General features: G+C 50.2%; 1 protein-coding gene across 11 annotated transcripts in view; it reads left to right on the top strand.

Moving 5' to 3' along the window:
* The window catches only part of NRAP (nebulin related anchoring protein), a 70631-nt gene that overhangs the window by 42010 nt on the left and 10379 nt on the right, over positions 1–18242 (top strand). For 10 of the 11 annotated variants that reach the window (XM_040486488.1, XM_040486485.1, XM_040486486.1 and 7 more), the window contains 10 exons: positions 1440–1538; positions 3156–3260; positions 3995–4102; positions 4648–4761; positions 6672–6869; positions 8558–8662; positions 9933–10031; positions 12268–12372; positions 12731–12838; positions 13707–14018. In XM_040486488.1, the coding sequence (XP_040342422.1) occupies positions 1440–1538; positions 3156–3260; positions 3995–4102; positions 4648–4761; positions 6672–6869; positions 8558–8662; positions 9933–10031; positions 12268–12372; positions 12731–12838; positions 13707–14018 (1353 nt within the window). The remainder of the gene's footprint in view (positions 1–1439; positions 1539–3155; positions 3261–3994; positions 4103–4647; positions 4762–6671; positions 6870–8557; positions 8663–9932; positions 10032–12267; positions 12373–12730; positions 12839–13706; positions 14019–18242) is intronic. The other variant, XM_040486490.1, reaches the window with a different exon arrangement.

Raw genomic sequence — 18242 nt, 5'->3', positions numbered from 1 at the left:
GCTCTCATTGGGCCCACTCATAAAAGGATGTGAAAAATAAATCATACACACAATTTAGACTTCAAGATGATTCTTTCATGCATCTAAGTCTGGCATCCAAGGGAGCTTTCTGGAACTGTTTATCCCACAGTGGGCTTAATTTTCCACCTCATTTTGCAGACTTACTCAACAAATTGGCTTATCTTCTATGCTGCATGCCAGTCCTCAAACTTCAGTAAGGCAAGAAAATCTTTCGGCCGTTCTCCCTAATCACCTCACTTCTGTTTCCCACACTTCCAGTTCAGTGTCAAATTGGCTGACCTCCTAATTTTCAGCCCGAATGGCACACACTGCTGAGAAAACCACAGATGCATACACGCCTGTCTCTTAAAGCAGGAGTCGGCACACCTTTTCTTGTAAGGGACCAGATAGGGAGTGTCTTCAGCTTTGTGGGCCACACAGTTCCCGTTGGGGCTCCTCAGCCCTGCCACCTCTGTGTGAACGCAACCATAGACAACCGTGTACGTGAACGAGCATGGCTGTGTTCTGATAAAACTTTATTTACAAAAGCAGGTGACCTAACAGAGATGGCTGGATACCGAACCCTGTCTTCCTTAATCAACCCAGGCTACAAAAACTGACCCTGATAAATGAGGAAGTGTTCATAAAATAGGTCTTTGATTTGAGGAACGATACACTTCATAAGTCCATTAAGAGTGCGACTGTCGTAGTCTCCTGGAAATGTATTTGGATTGCAAAACAAACAAACAAACAAACAAACCCGGAATTAATTTAAGCATGACTTTTAGAATCAGAATTGGGTGTCTAGGTCTTTGCCAGCTTTGGAATTCTTTGTGATTCTGTGTTTGTTTGTTTGTTTGTTTCCAGTGTCTTTCAAAACGTAAGCTCCTTCCTTTCAACCATAGCACCCTTCTTCTTGTTATTGTAACATTCTAAAGACTCCTTGGTCATGTTAACTGAACCAGGTTCTAAAGTGATTGAATAGTTGTGATCCCTGACTGTTAAATGCGAGGGTTTTGACTGTGATAATCTCTGCCAAGTCCTTTCGTGGAAGGAAAGCGGGAAGCTTCAATTGATGAATGTAACCACCTTCTTGCTTGGGAGACCCAAACTAAGAGATGTAAACAACGCAGCATTTGAAACCCACAAAAAGAACCCTTTCCTAGGCGTACATCCCCCGGTATTTTAGCAGTATAACCCAATTTTGCGATGTTTTCTTTGCACCAGCTAGAAATACTTTAATGTTAATTGACATGAGGTTATTCTTAAATTGAAACAAATATTAACCTGAAGGCACCTAGGATATAAAGATGGAGGAAGCCGAATAATAATTATGTTCACAAATTCACTCTAATCTCAAGCAACCTATGATTTTCCCTTTCAAATGGCATGAAAGAGCGGCACAAAATTCACAGCTTTGATCTTTTTCTGCTCAACAGAAGAAGTACCGTCAGCCTCCAGATGCTTTGAAGTTTACCAGTATTAAAGACACTCCGGAGATGGTCCAGGCCAGAATTAGTTATACCCAAGCCGTGGATGTAAGTGATAATATATATATACATTATGAACTCTAAGAGTGGGCTCTTCTTTCAACACTGCGATTGAAGCTGAGGGTTCCTTGCCTTGCTCTTTCTGTTGTTCTAAGGATGAAGGAACTCCTTGTCCTTTGCCAAGGAGCACCTTAGCGGGGGTGCTTCCTCATTAGGATGCAAATGGGGTGTTACCGCTCTTCTGATGCCAAGTGGGGCTCTGCCACCCCACTGCCCTCATGCTCTCCTGTCTTCCCATTTGCATATCTTCAAGATTTGTGTTGGGGGGAGGGGGCTTTTCCCCTCTCCTTTTTGTTTTAAGGTGTTGTTTCCAGAACTGGAACTTTGGGAGTGAAAATTCTTGGCAACTGGAAGACTCAGCCCCTGCTAGGGCTCCCTGGGACCCGAGGGCAGGAATTCTTGCTCGCTGAATTCCCCCAAAGACTTTGGAAATGATTTGGGTCTTGCGGGCACGAGACTAACGGTGAACTCACTTCCCGTCTTCCCTTTTTAACGTGAAACTGAGACCTGGCCTTTTGTCCTCACGGCATGGCGCTCGTTGGAGACCAAATCGAATGATGAGGTCCCATAAAAACTCACTTTAGGACATGGGTTAACCCCGTTTGGCTGATTCTGCTGAGAGAGGCCCGCAGATCTTTGTAAAGTGGGGCAGACATGCCTTGTAAATATCTTCAAACCATTCAACTTGCCGTGAGGAAAATGTGCAACCCTTGGTGAAGAGGAGTTTCAAAATTATCTCTCATGCTTCCCAATTGAATATTTGATTCTGATTGTGCCTTATTTAACAGGCATTTAGAAATGTCCTGAGTGCCTATCAGAATAAGTTTTGGGATGATTTACAAACTTACGGGTTTAGGAATTTATAATTTCTTGACAAGCAGCCCATCAGAAACAAATTAAATTCTGAGAAACACGGATGGTCAAACAAGAAGAACTTTTGTATGAAGAAAAACAACCCGGGCTTCTTCCTTACCCTGACCAACTCTAGGGGGCAGTGCTGTGATACGTAGAAACTTTGGACACAGCTACTAAGATTTGGGATGGAAAAGCCCGGCTTAGAAACTTTCTCTGGTGGCCGATGCCAACTTCGTGTGTCATCACTATGAGGATGTCATAAGCCCAAATCAGAGTTCCGCATGAAAGACACCCCAGACCCACCCGGTAGACATTTAATAGCACAAGAATCCTCGAGACGGAGGAAGGGAGCGGGGATTGAAGTAGGTCCAGACGTCCCCTGTGGAAGAGCCCTCTTTCATGCTTCTGAATTTTAATGCCCTCCCACGCTTTATGGTTAATAACAAAATTACTACGTGCTAACTAGACCTCATTTTCCCATCTGACACCGTGTCGGGTTCATGCTACAAGTAGAGTGTTAACGCAGAGGCAGGTTTCAGCCTGTCGTGTTCTGAGCTGGGACGTAGGACTCAGGAGGGCACGAAGCCCGTGTCACCGTGCTGGCTGTGGGATCCAGGTGGAGGCAGGGCACCCAAGATCCTGTCTCTATGGGGAGGTGGCAGCTGTCCCTTGTCTCCCGGAGTGTAACTTGGCTGATGGCTGTGTGGAAGAACCTCCTGGGTTTAATGCAAAACCTCTCTTCCTCCACAGAGGTTATATAAGGAACAAGGAGAAAACATAAAGCACCATTACACTCAGACAGCCGACCTCCCTGAAGTCCTCCTGGCCAAGCTGAATGCCATGAATATCAGTGAGGTGAGGCTGGCGGATGGGGCACTGGCTTTCATTCCGGGGGATCCGGGGACCTGGGCAGTGCCCGGCAGCCTGTGCTCAGAAGCATCCCGTACTCAGAAGGGCCTGGAGCTTACTTGAATGCTCTGCCGTCACCATCTTGAAATTTGTAATATTTGTGACCAAGGGGCCCCATGCTTTCATTTGCGCTGCTGAGCTCTGCGGGCTAGGTAGGCCATCCTACAGAGGAGTCAAGCTCATTTGCAAGAATGAGACTAGGAAAACCGCCTTACTACAAAAGGCGTTGGTACTGAGGGGGTGAAATGCCGGAGCGTCAGAATATAGGTGAGGGCAGCCAACGGCTGTGGCGAGGAGAGACCCTTCCCTCCCGTGACCTTGATCAGCAACCCCCGCCCCCTTTCCTGTTCTTCCACAGAGACAGTTGTGTTCTCCTTATCTTACGTCAAGAGCTGTGCACGCTCAGCCTTATGCCTCCTTCTTCCACTCGGCTTGCTGCTCAGAGAAATCTGGGTCTGTCTGACTCTAAAGAGTCGCCCCCAAAAGACTCTCCCTCCCGTGGGTGGGCGTGAGGCAGGCTCCAACTCTTTCTTGGTTTTTGCTAAGACGCAGTGATTTCTAACTCCAGCCGGGCGCTGGGGGAGAAAACCCATAACAAAGCCGATGCCCATCTTGGTAATGAGCATCTCAGAACCACCAGATCACACGAAGGTCTTTATTTGTCCACATGTTCCCAACAGACACGTTACAAGGAATCCTGGAGCAAACTTCGAGACGGCGGATATAAATTGAGACTGGATGCCATTCCATTTCAGGCAGCGAAGGCTTCCGGCGAAATCATAAGTGACGTGAGCATCCACCTCCATTACCGTGTCAATGTTTAATCCTAACCGATTTTTACTCCTTTTGCCCCCAACCCCTGCCTTCTTTTGCCTGTGGATACTGTCCTCTGCTTTCCCAACTGACTGTGTTAGGGCAATCTGGTAACGACCAGTGAGAGAGAACATACCATACAACAAAAAAAAAAATCCCCTAGCCGGGGTACAAAGCCAAATGCCGGACTGTAACTCTGGACCCCGGGCAGATGAAATGCACCCTCCACCAGGCGCTTTCCTAAAGCAAGTCCGCGTGCAGAGACTGTTAACAATGCACCCACCTTCTTCCAGCGCGGGCCGCCCAAGTGCTAACATGTCCTGCCAGTTCATATCCAGCCCTTTAGTCATTGGGAGTCTTGCATATGAAAGAATAGGCCTTTTGACGACTCCCACGCGTTTTCTTTTAACTCACCCAGTCACTGTCAAAAGAACAAAACATTTTCGCCCAATACCCACCTCTCCCATTCCGTGTCCCTTGTCCCCGAGCTGTTACTCTCTCCCGCTCTCTTTCCCTTTAGTACAAATACAAAGAGGCATTTGAGAAAATGAAAGGGCAGATGCTTGGCTCCCGGAGCTTGGAAGACGATATCAGCCTTGCACATTCAGTGTATGCGAACTCGCTGCAGAGCGAAGTAAGTAGGCGAAAAAATGCAGCGGGACTGGGGGGCCCCCACCTAATGGTGCACGGCCTTCCGGTTGTGGCCGTTGGCTCTGTCCTAACTAGCTGTGCGCCTTTGTTGGGTCCCTTGGCTCCTCTGGGCTTGAGCTTCTTCCTGCGTCAAGTGACAGTTTGAGCCAGACGACCCCTGAGCTCCCTTGGGCCATTCTGTGATGCGATCAGTGGCCACGAAGGGGGGCCTGTGGGCTAGGTTTGGACGACAGAGCTGTTTTGTTTGGTCTGCAGAGTGAATTAGTTGCAAACCTTTAAAAGTGGAACATTTTGCATAAAGGTCGTAGACTTCCAGCCAGAAGCTGGCCCTGGATTCCTCAAGGCCACAGTTGACGTTGACTACCGAGAGCGCCATTTAGAAGGGACCTATGCTGTCCTGGTCAGGCGGCCGCCTCCTTTTCCCTCACTGCCCGCCTTACTCACTGGTGCTATCGTCTGGGTGCCTGGAAACGTCTGAGTTTGCAGCCCGTGGTTTCGACCCTCTGGATGCTGGCACGAGTGTGTACGCAGTGTCCCCTTGCACATATGCACGCTGGCAAACGGTGGGGCTAGACGCTGACGTATATCCACTGTGTTACGAAGGACGAAGCACCTTTACACCCCGGGTCTCCCTTAACCATTGGACGAACGCTCTTAAGGAACATTATCATCTTATCCATCCCGGTTTACTGATAAGACCTAGACTCTGAGCGCCTCAGTCCCTTGTCTAAGATCAGCTAGAAAGTGAATATAGTGCCATCCCTCCATCTCAGGCTCTGTCCACAGCTTCACGTGTTCTCCGCCTCAGTTTCCCCATTTCTAACATTCTTCCCCCCCTAACCCCCACCCCTTTCTGGGCTGGAGTGCTGACCGAAGAATGTGGGGTTGCACATGAATTGTCCTGTCCTTTATGCTAGGGGTCAGGGGAGGGTGCTAGATGGGAGCAAGAGGTAAGGGAGGGGTGGCCGGGGCTCCGGGAAAGATGGCAGAGGTGGAAGTTACGCATCTGACTCCTGAGAGAGCCCAGAGTGAGCTTCGCAGACCTTCCGGCAGCTTCTCTGAGGACTGCCGTGGAGCTTGTGGTCTGTCCTGTCCTCCCTCAGCGTGCCTCTTGGGAATATCCATCCCTCAGAACTGGCTTTCCAAGCGTCTACCCACTGCTGTTGGCCCCCAGATTTCTTTTTTTTTTTTAATTACATTTTTCAAGTTTATTTATTTATTTTGAGAGAGCGAGAAGAGGAGGAGCAGAGAGAAAGGGAGAGAGAGAGAGAGAGAGAGAGTGAGTTCCAAGCAGGCTCTGCACAGTCAGCAGAGAGCCCAGCACGGGGCTCGAACTCATGATCAGTGAGGTCACGACCCGAGCCGAAATCAGGAGTAAGATGCTCAACCTGCTCAGCACCCAGGCGCCCCTGACCCCAGACTTCTTAGGATGTCGTCTGATGCTTTGAAGAAGCTCTTCATCGGCTAAGCCCGAGAAGGGAGTCCCCGGTGTCTAAAGTCTGAACCTGACAGGGGGAGGGGGAGAAACTCTGGTGGGCCCCGTGCCCTCACAGGTTAGCCACGGACCTTCTTGCCTCTGGCAAATGGGAAGATCTGAAGACTCAGCAAGGGAATCACTGACGTGATGTGATGTAGGTCTCCTGCACTTCTGTATTGCCCCAACTGGGGGAGCCGTGGGCCTTCATCATCTAAGTCAGTGACCTCCAGGAGCTGAGGGTGGTGAGTGTCATGAATCCTGCTAATTAAGCCAGTCCCTACAAGAAAGGAGCAGCGGTCCCACCAGAACATCTCCGGGGCTCACCTGGGAGACTCTCACTGCACTCGCTGTCCCTGATGGTCCCTGTGCAAATGGTGGCTTTGAAATAGCGGCTGTTGATCTGTCTGCCCCTCTAGGTGAATTACAAGAAAGGCTTTGAACTCTCCAAGGCACACTTCCATCTGCCATTGGACATGGTGACCCTGGTGCATGCCAGGAAGGCTCAGAGCCTGGCCAGCGACCAGGACTACAGACACCCGCTCCCCCAGTACACTTCCTTGGCCGAAGACCTGAGGCTCAGCTGTGCCAAGAGAGCTCACAAGTTGCAGAGCGAGGTAAGGGGACCTGGCCTCTCTCTCAGGGCTCTGTCCTCTCAGATTTGACCAGGAGGCAGTGACTCCAAGCTCCCGTTGGTGCCGCGGGGGATTCCGGAGGTGAGAAATCCCAAACCGGGGTCTTCTTGGGAAACGCCACCCCGTGCTCCTGCCCAGCACAGTTACACAGATCTAACGGCAACGGGAAACATCCACTGGTTCCAAACATGACGTTTTCACACATGATCTCATTTGAACCGCAAAATAACCCCGTATCAGTAGTCTTTATCCCATTTTAGAAATGATAGGGAGGCTCGAAGAAGTTAAAGAGAGAGCTTGCCCGAGACCCCACAACTGTCAGTGAGAAAGGGGGGCTGACACGTGAACTTAGATGGCGTCTGACCAGGATGCCCTCCGCCCACATGTTTTGCATGTTGAAGATTTGTTACCGGCACTGCCTTTGGCCTCAGGTCTGACCGGGGCGGGGGGCTCTTCTTCGTGTTTCATAAATTCCCAGGCTGCCCGTTTTCTGAGGGAGGCCATGCTCTGTTAGGAGAGGCTGAGGTCAGAGCGGACCCACTTCACGCAGAGGCGAGTGTGTGGGGGAGGGCAGGGCATCCGGGCCCCAGCAGTCCTTCCTGGGTCCCCGCGACGAGCGGTGGAGACCTTCACGGGCCTCCCACGTGCGTGTCAAGCTTGAGCCACCTGTTTCCGGAAGCAGGTGGCCTGGGAGTATTGGGGAGCACCGAGGATTTCCTCACTCCCAAAGAGATCCCGGATGTCTCCCCTCCACAGGCGGCAGCGTCCTGTTTGGCATTCCCCCTGTTGCCTACCTTTCTAGGTTTCTGTGCTATGGGCTTTGCAAGTAACGGGCTGGGGTTGGAAAGCAAAGCACCGCACAAAACCTGCATCCTGGTTCGACAGTGCCTGGAAGCAAAGGGACACTCAGATCTGGGTATCTGTCGTCTGTTCGGGTTTTCTGCCCGTGTACGGTGCTTACCGGCTGCCAGAAACCGTCAGGAACCCCAGAGCAGCTGGAGGACCGTGGAGCTGCCACGCTCAGCTCAGGGCCTGTGTGTCACTTGAGCGGAGCCCTCGCCTACCCTGCCTCTCGCTGTGACAGCACTTGGAAGGCAGCAACGGCCGGGGGCGGGGGAGGGGGGGCACCTGGGTGGCTGCAGGGGAGCGAATTTGGGGACCCTTTAAACTGTCAGCCCGGATCACTCAGGTACACACACTAGCCCCTACCCACACAGACAGGCCTGTGCCAGATGATTCTGGATTCATTTATTAGTTCTTTCTTAACCCATGATTAATTAATGCCACCCTCTGCTGCTGGGTTTTGTTTTAGAAGGCCTATTAAACCGTCATTTCCACATTTGCCCCAAGACAACTGACTTTCCAACCACAATCCACTCCAGCGTTTATGTCTTGATAGCCCCCGTGAAGATAAAAACCTGCCTCACCTCCCTCCAAAGCTACGGAGACAGGTGACAGCAGAATCATTTTTCTTTTGACCTACATTTTTGTTTCCCCCACAAACACTTACTGGGAGGCACCGTGTGTTTGCTGAGGATGCTCTGTCTGGAGACACTGGCTTGGCCGTGAGTTCTAATTACGACGTTATCCTCTCGTGGGTCCTCCGGCTTCTCCTTGCTTCCTTGTTCTGTGAGTTTGGCTTTTCTGACTCCTTGTGTTGTCTCTTCTAGAATTTGTACCGGTCAGACCTGAACTTCATGCGAGGCGTTCCCTGTGTCATTCCAGGCACGTTAGAGATCGAAGGGAGAAAGAAGGCATCTGAACTCATCAGTGAGGTGACCGGGGACCCTGGAGGGCTGAGGGGTATCCGTCTTATTTCCACGGGAGAAATAAGCATTCAGCTTACTTCTTCCTGGTGAAGCCGGTTAGATGTTAACTGTTAACCGTGGCCGTTCACCGCATAACCTCTTCTGGGGCCTCTGTTCTGTTACGAGATCCTCCATTTAGACTGGATGTCATTTAAGACAGCTTTGCACATATCAAGCCAGGCCCTTATGAACACATAAGAAATATTCACTGACTCGTAAGATCTGCTTCCCTAGGGTCCCTTTGAAGAGTGGCCCTGTGGTACAATGACAAAAAGGCCGGCTTTGGAGACCAACAGATGGAGACTGAAATCCTAGGCCAGTGCTCATTTGCTGTGTGACCTCCAGCCTGTCACCTGCCCTCTCTGAGTCTCACCTTTGTAATCGGTTAAATGGGGGTACTCCTACCCCTCTCGTTTAGTTTTTATGAGGATTAGCGCTAATAGTCCAAGCAACTATGCTTCTCTGGTGGCTGGGAAATGGTTGTTAGAAGCTTGGTGATAATTTCATGGTAAAAATACAGAAGTCTAGAATTCTAAGCCCTTTGAGCTTCTGAGGAATCTTACTTACACCTGCAAGGGCTCTGGGACGTCCACTCACTGTAGATGCAAGGACAGGAGGGCATAACAGAGGGCACTGGAAGTATCAGGTGGGCTCACACATTGATGAGGAGCTCTGAGAAAACGGAGCTGGCCTCACCGTGGGAGTTCAGATTGAACTTTGCGCTTTACTTTTCCAGTGAAATCTCAAAAGAGAGTGGTTTCTGAACCTGGTGGGGCATCAGAATTGTCTTTGGAGCTTGAAAAAAAAATACAGATGCCTGGGCCCACTGACAGTTTAATGAATCCTGGTCTCCCAGGGCAGGGTGCAGGCAATCGGTATTTTTTTTTTTTTTTTTTTAAGCTGCACAGTTCTTTCTGGGACATTCCCAGAGCCGAGGGGCTCTGGGTCTCCAGTGAACAAAGGTCGGGAGCAAACTGCAAATTTCAATAGTCACGTTCCCATTCATGGCAAAGGGCTAGATGTCCTCTCCTCTTCCTGTGGGTAAGCATCTGATTCAGTCCATCCTGTCCTCCTCTGCGTCTTCCTCCCTCTGAGCTCTGAGGTCACGAGAGCAGGTGTCGGACTGGATTCCGGGGAACAGACTAGCAGCCTTTGCAAAGTGAGATTTTATAACCAGTGCTTAGAGAGCTTCGTCTCCTTCTGGTTTGATGCCTAACAAGTCGTCTTCTTCCCTCAGAGTAAATACCGTCAGCATCCCCAGTCATTCAAGTACACAGCTGTGACAGACACCCCCAGCCTCCTTCATGCAAAACTCAGCAACCAGATTACCAATGAGGTAAAATCGGATGGCTTTGGAATGGCCTTTTTAAAAACTGCTAGCTTGTTAAAAATAACCTGTATTTGTGGGGTCGGGGCCGGGAAAAAGCATGCGTGTTTGCATGGCGGTTTGGAGAGAAAAGAATGTCACATATGGAATGTAAACATTTTCCAGAGGGAAGGGAGGCCTAGTTGGAAATCTGGTTCAGACTCTAGTCTTGCCCCTCAAGGGCCGTCACGGACCAGCAGGATACCCTGGGGGGGCTTGTTAGAAGTGCCGAACCTCGGGCCCCACCCCTGGCCCACTGAATGCACATGGTCCTTTAACGGGGTCCTCACGTGTTTCCTTGGCACATTAAAGTTTGAGAGTACTGGTCCGTCGTTCATCTGTTCTGTCTAGGAACATAATGGCTAACCGCACGTCCGTGGTCCTTCTGATGATCATTCTCGGAAGGATGTGTGGTTATTCGGGGGTGCTGATGCAAGGCCGGTTACGTAGAATGCTGTTGGTCAGACCTCTGGAATTTCTGCCTCCTCCCTTACGTGCTGTTTGCTCACTTTATTTAAATATCTCTACCAGAGCGGCACACAGGGGAAGGGATCTTATTACATAAAATCAGTGGTCCAGCCCCTTTGGTTCTACTTCTCGGTGGCTCTCTTGCAAGTTTGAAACAGAAATCGAGCTCGGCAGAGAATTAAATTTGGCATTGTCCTGAGTTTTTCAGATTTTCTTCCTGACTCTTTTAGAAGCCAGTCGAGATTTGGCTATTTATACAATTAGGGTCCACTCTCCCCCAAGTCAAAAAGTAAGAGACAGCAGCGTGGGATAAGAATGTCCCCAAGGGCTTGGGTAGCAACCGTTCTCAATTTTAAATTCCTGTCCAGGCTTTCCTGCCTGCTGCGTGAGCTGGATGCTGTGGGGTAACACTGCCTCTTGTGATGACCTCTGGCCTCAGAGAACTCACCAGTCACAGAGCCATTTCTGATCACAAGAATAGGTGTTTTCATAACTGGCGGAGGCCATGCAGGGTGGCCTTGGTGGGAGTTTGCTCACGGAAGGAGCTTGGGCTTTAGGAAAGGATGCAGAACAGAGTTTGGGAACCCCCCCTTCCGCCAACCGGGGCTTCTCCCCAATCCCCCCGGATCTTGGTATTTATCGTCTGTACACTATATCCTCAAGGGAAAAGTTTACAATGAGAAGAGCTTTGATAGTGTTCCTAAATGTGGTTTTCTTTCCTCAGCCTATTATTGGGCAAAGCGTAAGGAGGAAAAATTACCTTTTCTTTTACCCAACATAGGGTCTCAGTGCGGCTTCTGTAACAAAAGGCAGATTAACAAAAGAAAAGCATACTAGTTTATTTAACTCAAGTTTTACGTGGTACGGGCAGCCTTCATAAGGAAATGAAGACAGAAGAGACGGGTTAGACCTGAGCGTTTCAGTACGAGGTCCGATGAAGAGTAGAGAGTCACGGCAAAACGCCATGAGCTAAGAACAGGGGCACACTTAGCTCGGTCTGTTCGCTCAGATTCCTCTCTGCAGCCCTCCGTCTTCGGAGATAAGGACGCTCATCGCCTCTGGGTGTGGGGAGGGCATCTCTCACAGGAAGGTCTTCTGACCTGCTTCAGGAGAGGGGAGAAGAGGGGCGCCTGGGTGGCGCAGTCGGTTAAGCGTCCGATTTCAGCCAGGTCACCATCTCGCGGTCCGTGAGTTCGAGCCCCGCGTCGGGCTCTGGGCTGATGGCTCAGAGCCTGGAGCCTGTTTCCGATTCTGTGTCTCCCTCTCTCTCTGCCCCTCGCCCGTGCATGCTCTGTCTCTCTCTGTCCCAAAAATAAATAAACGTTGAAAAAAAAAAAAAGAAAAAGAAAAAAAAAATTAAAAAAAAATAAATAAATAAAAAGGAGAGGGGAGAAGAAAGAGCTCTTCTGGCACCTGCTGTTTCCCAGATTCCTTCAGCTTAAAGCATTCAGTACGCCAAGGTGCCGTATTTTGGGGTGACCTGTCCCGAACCCCGTCAGAAGCAACTTGCAATGTCTTACATACTCCTTTTATGTCACTCAATTTGACTCATGAAAGAACTGACTTTATTGAAAGAAAGATCTTCCCCAGGGCTGAAGGTGTATCTGTGACACAGCGAGGGGCCTTCCGCAAACCTATTTCTGCAAACCTATTTCCCGCTTGCCAGCGAGGGACCTGCAGCGTTGCAGAAGCACTGAGCGTTATCTCCTTGCTTGTTCTTCGTTCTTTTTCTACCCAGCGCCTCTATAAAGCAGCCGGGGACGAGGAGAGGCACCGGTACACAATGACCCTGGGTCTGCCTGAGTTCGCCCGAGCCAAAGCAAACGCGGCCAATCTGAGTGACGTAAGCCTTTCTTGACGTAAGCTGAGGTGCACACGTGCTCCAAAGCCACGTCTGTCTGTGGCCGTGATGGGCTCTAACGGTGGCCCTTCTGGTGTTCCCAGAAACTTAAAAAATGTCTTTTAGATGCTCATGGTAAATGCATTTTTCCTCAAGTGTGGCGCGTACATATGCGTCAGAGAGCATGCCAGTGTGTGTGCTAATGAGATTGTCTTTGCAAAAGAGAGCGCTTTTGCGGGTCAGAAATCGATTCTCGAACGCCCTACTACAAATGAAAGGGGTAGCCTTTGTTCGTTGGTTCGTGTAATTTTCTTTCTTTTTTTTTTTTTTAAAGAAGATTCTACATGTGTTCCTACTGTAGGCCAAATACAAGGAGTCTTGGCGTAATCTCCGTGCTCAAGGCTACAAGCTGACGATAGACGCTCTTCCCTTCCAGGCTGCTCGCGTCTCTGGAGATATAGCCAGTGATGTGAGTTGAATGACATGACCTTCCATTTTGCCTAATTTCTGTTAACTTCTTGTAAAACAATGTCTACGGCTGATTTTCCTGAATTAAAGCAAATCTATCACCGTGTGAGACAGGATGTCACCTGCAGAATATATTAGTTAGGAATGAGACTCTTTGACGGAGGGAGGGAAAGAAAGGCTCTGTTAATCCGAAGCTAAACTCAGGCAAAGGTCTCCAGCAGGAAAGCGATTAGGATTTGTTTCTAATGGCGGGGTCTCGCCAGCGGTCCCCCCTGTAACGCGTGAGCTGCCTGCTTTCTGACTGCGCCTAGAATTCGACAGAGAACCCGTAAGAGAAATTGTAATACGACCGTAACGCATCTCCCTCTTGGCTCTCTGTAGTTTCACACGTTGGCGTTAGGATTGGCCAGCTGTGTTTCAGCCACTCTGTTCATAGCGTCCATAGCTTTGGGACATGAAGGTGACTTTCTCTTTCCCACAAACAAATCACAGAAAACGTGGACTTCAAATAAATGGATCCTGTCTTTTGGGTTTAATGTTTTGCCAAGTACAAACGGTTAAAGCACGAGTTTCTCTTTTACCTTTTTTGATAAATTCCTTTTGGCCATAGGACACACATAAGGGGAGTGGGGCCCTTCCTTTGGTCCTGAGGATATGGTTTTAATTAGGTAGGAAGAATGGAGCCATGTTTTAATTGTTCAGCCCCCGGGGAGGAAGCATGCTCTCATGCCACCCTCACTGTGGTTTTTCTTATAATCATCACCTCCTAGTGGAAGAGTGGGTGAGTTTTCTAGGGTCGGCAGTGAAAACATGCAGGTGGGATTTAAGCAGGCCGAAGGCCGGCCCCTGACTGCAGTCTTCCCTTCCAGTTTCTCTACAGACATGACTTTGTGAAGGAGCGAGGTAGGCTGATCGGGACCCGGAGCGTGAGCGAGGACCCCCGGCTCCGGCACTGCTGGCGGGTGGGCCAGCTGCAGAGCGAGCTTCAGTACAGGCGGGGGGCGGCGGGCAGCCGAGCCCAGTGTCACCTGCCCATGGACATGGTGCACCTGGTCCACGCCAGGAAGGCCCAGGCCCTAGCCAGCGATCACGACTACAGGACATGGTGCCACGAGTTCACGGCGCTGCCTGAGGACCTGAAGATGTCCTGGGCCAAGAGAGCTCATGCCCTGCAGAGTGAGGTAGGGGACCTTCAGGCTGCACGCCAGCCCCTGACCTTCCTCCCCCCGCCTAGGCTGGATGTAAATCTCTGCTTCTTCCTTTGCCTTTTGGTCCCCCCCCCCCCCCCCGCCAAAGCTAAAACTTGCTGGGTCTGTGTCGGGCCATCTAGGTTGGAATCATTCGGTTGTTTGATAACTGTTTCTTGAGTACCTACTACACCATTCCAGGCCCTGGGGATTACCACGGTCAACAGAAAAGTCAAAAACTGCTGCTTTCCCGGGGCTTCCATGATCTGGGAGGGAGAAGGACTGTGATAAGTAGGACACGTGGTACGTCGGGTGGACACACGTGGTGGAGACACACAGAGCAGGGAAGGGGGGTAGGTGGGTGGACCTGCGTGTGTGCAAATTAAAACGGAGGGCGGGGTCAGGGCACTGAAAAGGCAACATTTGAGCAAAGACCAAAGTTGAGGGAAGGAGATACCACTCCAGCCGACAGAATAGCAAATCCAAAGGCCAAGGCCCTGAGCGGGAGGAGCCCCAGCCTATATGAGGCCAGCACAAAGGAAGTGGGCGAGTGAGGAGAATGTGGTCTGGAGCGGGGGTCCGAGAGAGAGTAGGGGGTGGACGGTATGCAGTGGGGGGGGGAAGCTCATGCCTGGCAAACAGTGATCCAGCCACAGCTGACGCTGTCTGCCTGCCTGCCTGAGTGTCCCTCTTGCCACATGCTGCGAGGTGGGGACAGTCATGACTCCTCTTCCACAGATGAGGTCACTGGGAGATGCCCAGGCAGGACTGACCCCAGAACCCATCATCTTACCCATCTTGCTCTCGAGGAGGGAGCTCCTTGCAGGGGAGTCAGGCTTCCTACAACCCAAGTGTGGACACTGAGACCCAGAAAAGAGAGGTCCTCGCCCAGGCCAGGGCACCAGCCCCTCCCATACGTGCTGACATCAGTTCTATCCTCCTTCTAGGCCTCAGTGTCTCCCGTTGGGACAAGGTAACGATGATAATGTGGGCGTGGTCAGTGGCAGGCACTGAACCACGTGAACTTGTACCTGTTGTCTCTCTCAGCCCTAGGAGGAAGGAGCTCTCGTACCAGGCTTTCTCAACTCCAGCACCTCAGATGTTCTGGGCTGGGTGATTCTCCATGGTGGGGCCCATCTGGTGCACGGTGGCCTCTACCCACGAGATGCCATGGCACTGCCCTCCCCCCGGTGTGACAGTCAGAATGTCTTGAAATATCGCCAAATGTATGCGGGGGGCAAAACTGCCCCCAGTTGAGAACCCAGTTCTCAGTTTAGGACTGGCCTGTGTGAAACCTCGCATGGTGCCCGGTGCATAGAAACATGCCAGGAAGTGTTAGCTGTTTTGATTGTTCTCTACACCAAGGTCCTGAGTCTGGTTACCTTTAGGGCAACGGCCGCTCTTGAGTTTAGTTACACGGCACAGACAGAATATTATAAACACATAATTGGTGATTAATTCGGACTCCGTGATAGCATGATTCACTGGTCACCTAATTATTCATCGCAGTTCACTGGAATGGCAGTCATCCCAGTCAGGTCGAGTGTGGGGCAGGGGGAGGTCATCGGGCCCCACACAGGGGATGTAGTTACTAAGGGGCCAGCCCGAGTTCCATTAGGAAGGCCTTCCACCTGCTAGATGGCTGTCCTGCCATCTCCAAGAATGGTGCATGGCATGACCATCTTGTCAATGGTCTATTCCTGGGGGGAAGAGGAACCTCCAGGGCAGATACAGAGACCATCCGGGAGAGGTGAGGGGAGCCGAGCCGGGAGCCCCAAGACACTCGTGGGAAGCCCCGCTTTGTCACCCACTGGCTCCGTGTCCTGGAACTTTCACTTTGCATTCTAGGCCTCTGTCCCTCCAACAGAGAAGCAAAGAGGTTTGACCAGTGACCTCAGATCTCAGGGTTCACAGGTAGACGTTTTTAAGATGGTGGCATCAGTATAACGTCAGATTTTTATTTCACGTTTATTTACTTATTTTAAGGGGGGGGAGGGGCAGAGAAAGAGAGAGAGTGAGTGGATTTCAGGCAGTCTCCGTGCTGTCAGCACAGAGCCCAATCTGGGACTCTGTCTCACAAACCCTGAGATCATGACCTGAGCTGAAATCAAGAGTTGGATGCTTAACCGACTAAGCCACCCAGATTGCCCTCAGATTTTTACTTTACTAAGTGAGAAAAAAAAAAAAACCTAAGCATTATTTCAAGCTACCATTTATATCACAGTTTTTTTTTTCTGAAAAGAAAGGATATTTTAATGCTTAAAAATGTAGGAAAAACAATCTAAAAAGCAAAGGACTTTCCAAGAGATAGTAGCTGGCATTCTTACACACTTTATGAAATAGGATATGTATTAAAATTTGGAATGCTGAGAAGCTATGGCTTAATTTTTTTTAATCACCGTATGATGTTTCATGCATTGCTTTTTAAACTTCAAGTTTGTTCATTTGGTGGGGGGCGGGTAGATTGCGAGAGGACAGAGGACACCTCGTAATGTTGAGCTGGTTCTGAGGCTTCAGTTTTCTTGTGGTCATTATTGAAAATCTCATTTCATGTAGTTATGTTGTATAGAAAAAGAAACAAAGGCTCCGTGTGTGTTGACTCAGTTCGGCTCAGTCTGGGGGAGGAACAGTAGCCCCCAGCCTCCGGCTGCTTCTCCTGCCCTCTCCTACCCTGGCCAGAAAGAAAGCTGTGGGTCGGGCCAGAGGGAGTCAAGAGGTGCTCTCCCCCAGGACGAAGGTCTCAGGCCACAGTTGCTCAAGCCATGCTTGCCTCGGGACATGTATGAGATACATGCTGTGCCCAGGCAGTGCTCTACAGTGAATGGCCATGATCTTGTGCGGGGGCTGCAGGGAGTCCCGAAGAGCACCTTCAGGGACTGTCAAGGGGACAGCCCTGACCCCACCCTTTACGGCTGCATGACCTCAGGTAGACTCTGTAAGCTCCGCGAGCCTCAGTTTCTCCATCAGAAACAACAATAACATTAGCTACAATGTTTGGAACGTTTATTCTGGACCAGGCATTTGTTTAAATGGTTTGCACCAACTATCTCATTTAGTATCTAGGTGCATACTGGTATTCCTCTTCGTTTTTACAGATGTGGCAGCTAAGGCACCTGTAATCTTAAATAACTTGCCCAGGGTCACAGGCTGGCAGGGGAATGGCTTGCTCCAGACCCTACGGCAAGGAGCAGAGCAGGGCTCTTGTGTCCAGACTCCTAGTTCAGTGCTCTTTGGCTCTCCCACGTGGCTGGATTAGGACCCCAGGTGCTCCGACTCCTAAGGGTTCCTTCAATGACCACCTGCGTGGTACACCAAGCGGACAGACGCCGGTGGCTCTTCTGAGGATCTGAGCAGTCAGTCGAACACCAAAATTGTTCTGCGCATGGGCATAAGAACCCCTCCTTTGAAGGATGCCATGAACAATGCATGAAATAATGAGTCTAAAGGAAACCACACCCTGTGCAAGAGAGTGATTATAAAGGGTCCCATTAATACGACAAATACACCTTCCCACTGGCCGCCTCCTGGGTGCAGTTGTTTACATTGTTGGAAATTGGGGACCCAGTTGCAGCCGGTGCTGCAAAATGGGGGTGCCGGGAAACCCCACGTACGAATCCGAAGGTGGCTTCCAAGCAAGGGGAAACAGCAAGACTGCCATTTGGGGAAGCCAGATGCAGTTGGGCAGCGTGCGAGGCTCTCTTATCATCTTAGAATCCTTCTTTAAAACCATCTTTGGGTAGCTGATTCTTCTCAACTCCCCTCTCTCTCCCCCTCTTTCATCGTGAAGTCTGGGGCAGGCGTGTTGTTTTTAGGGTCTGCGTGAATAGTCCAACCTGGGCTGGGAGCTGAAATATCAATAGACGATCCATTTATAAGAGAGTCTGAGGCGCAGTCAGATCTTTGGGGAACCTGCATCTTGCTTTCTGACTTACCTGCGATTGTACTGTTCAGCTCAACAAAAGGCAAGTTGAAAGAGTGTTCCCCACTTCATCTTGCGTATGAAAGGAGCGAGACCCGGCTGTGAAGAGGTCCTGTCGGATTATTCTCTCTAACTTAGAAATTTATCCAATTTTCTCTGTTCTTTATCAGAGTGGAAGGCAAAAGCTTTGCCGGTGTAGACCGAAAGATCGTGGTATAAAAAGCAATCTTACTGACATGGGGTTTTGAAGCCTGCTCCTGAACCTGAGTGATGCCTCCCTTCACCAGTTAGAAAGCAGA

This window comes from Herpailurus yagouaroundi, unplaced genomic scaffold (assembly GCF_014898765.1).
Source record: "Herpailurus yagouaroundi ecotype Mexico unplaced genomic scaffold, PumYag 163, whole genome shotgun sequence".
In the NCBI taxonomy this organism is placed as follows: Eukaryota; Metazoa; Chordata; class Mammalia; order Carnivora; family Felidae; genus Herpailurus; species Herpailurus yagouaroundi.
This window is presented reverse-complemented; position numbering and strand designations above follow the sequence as displayed.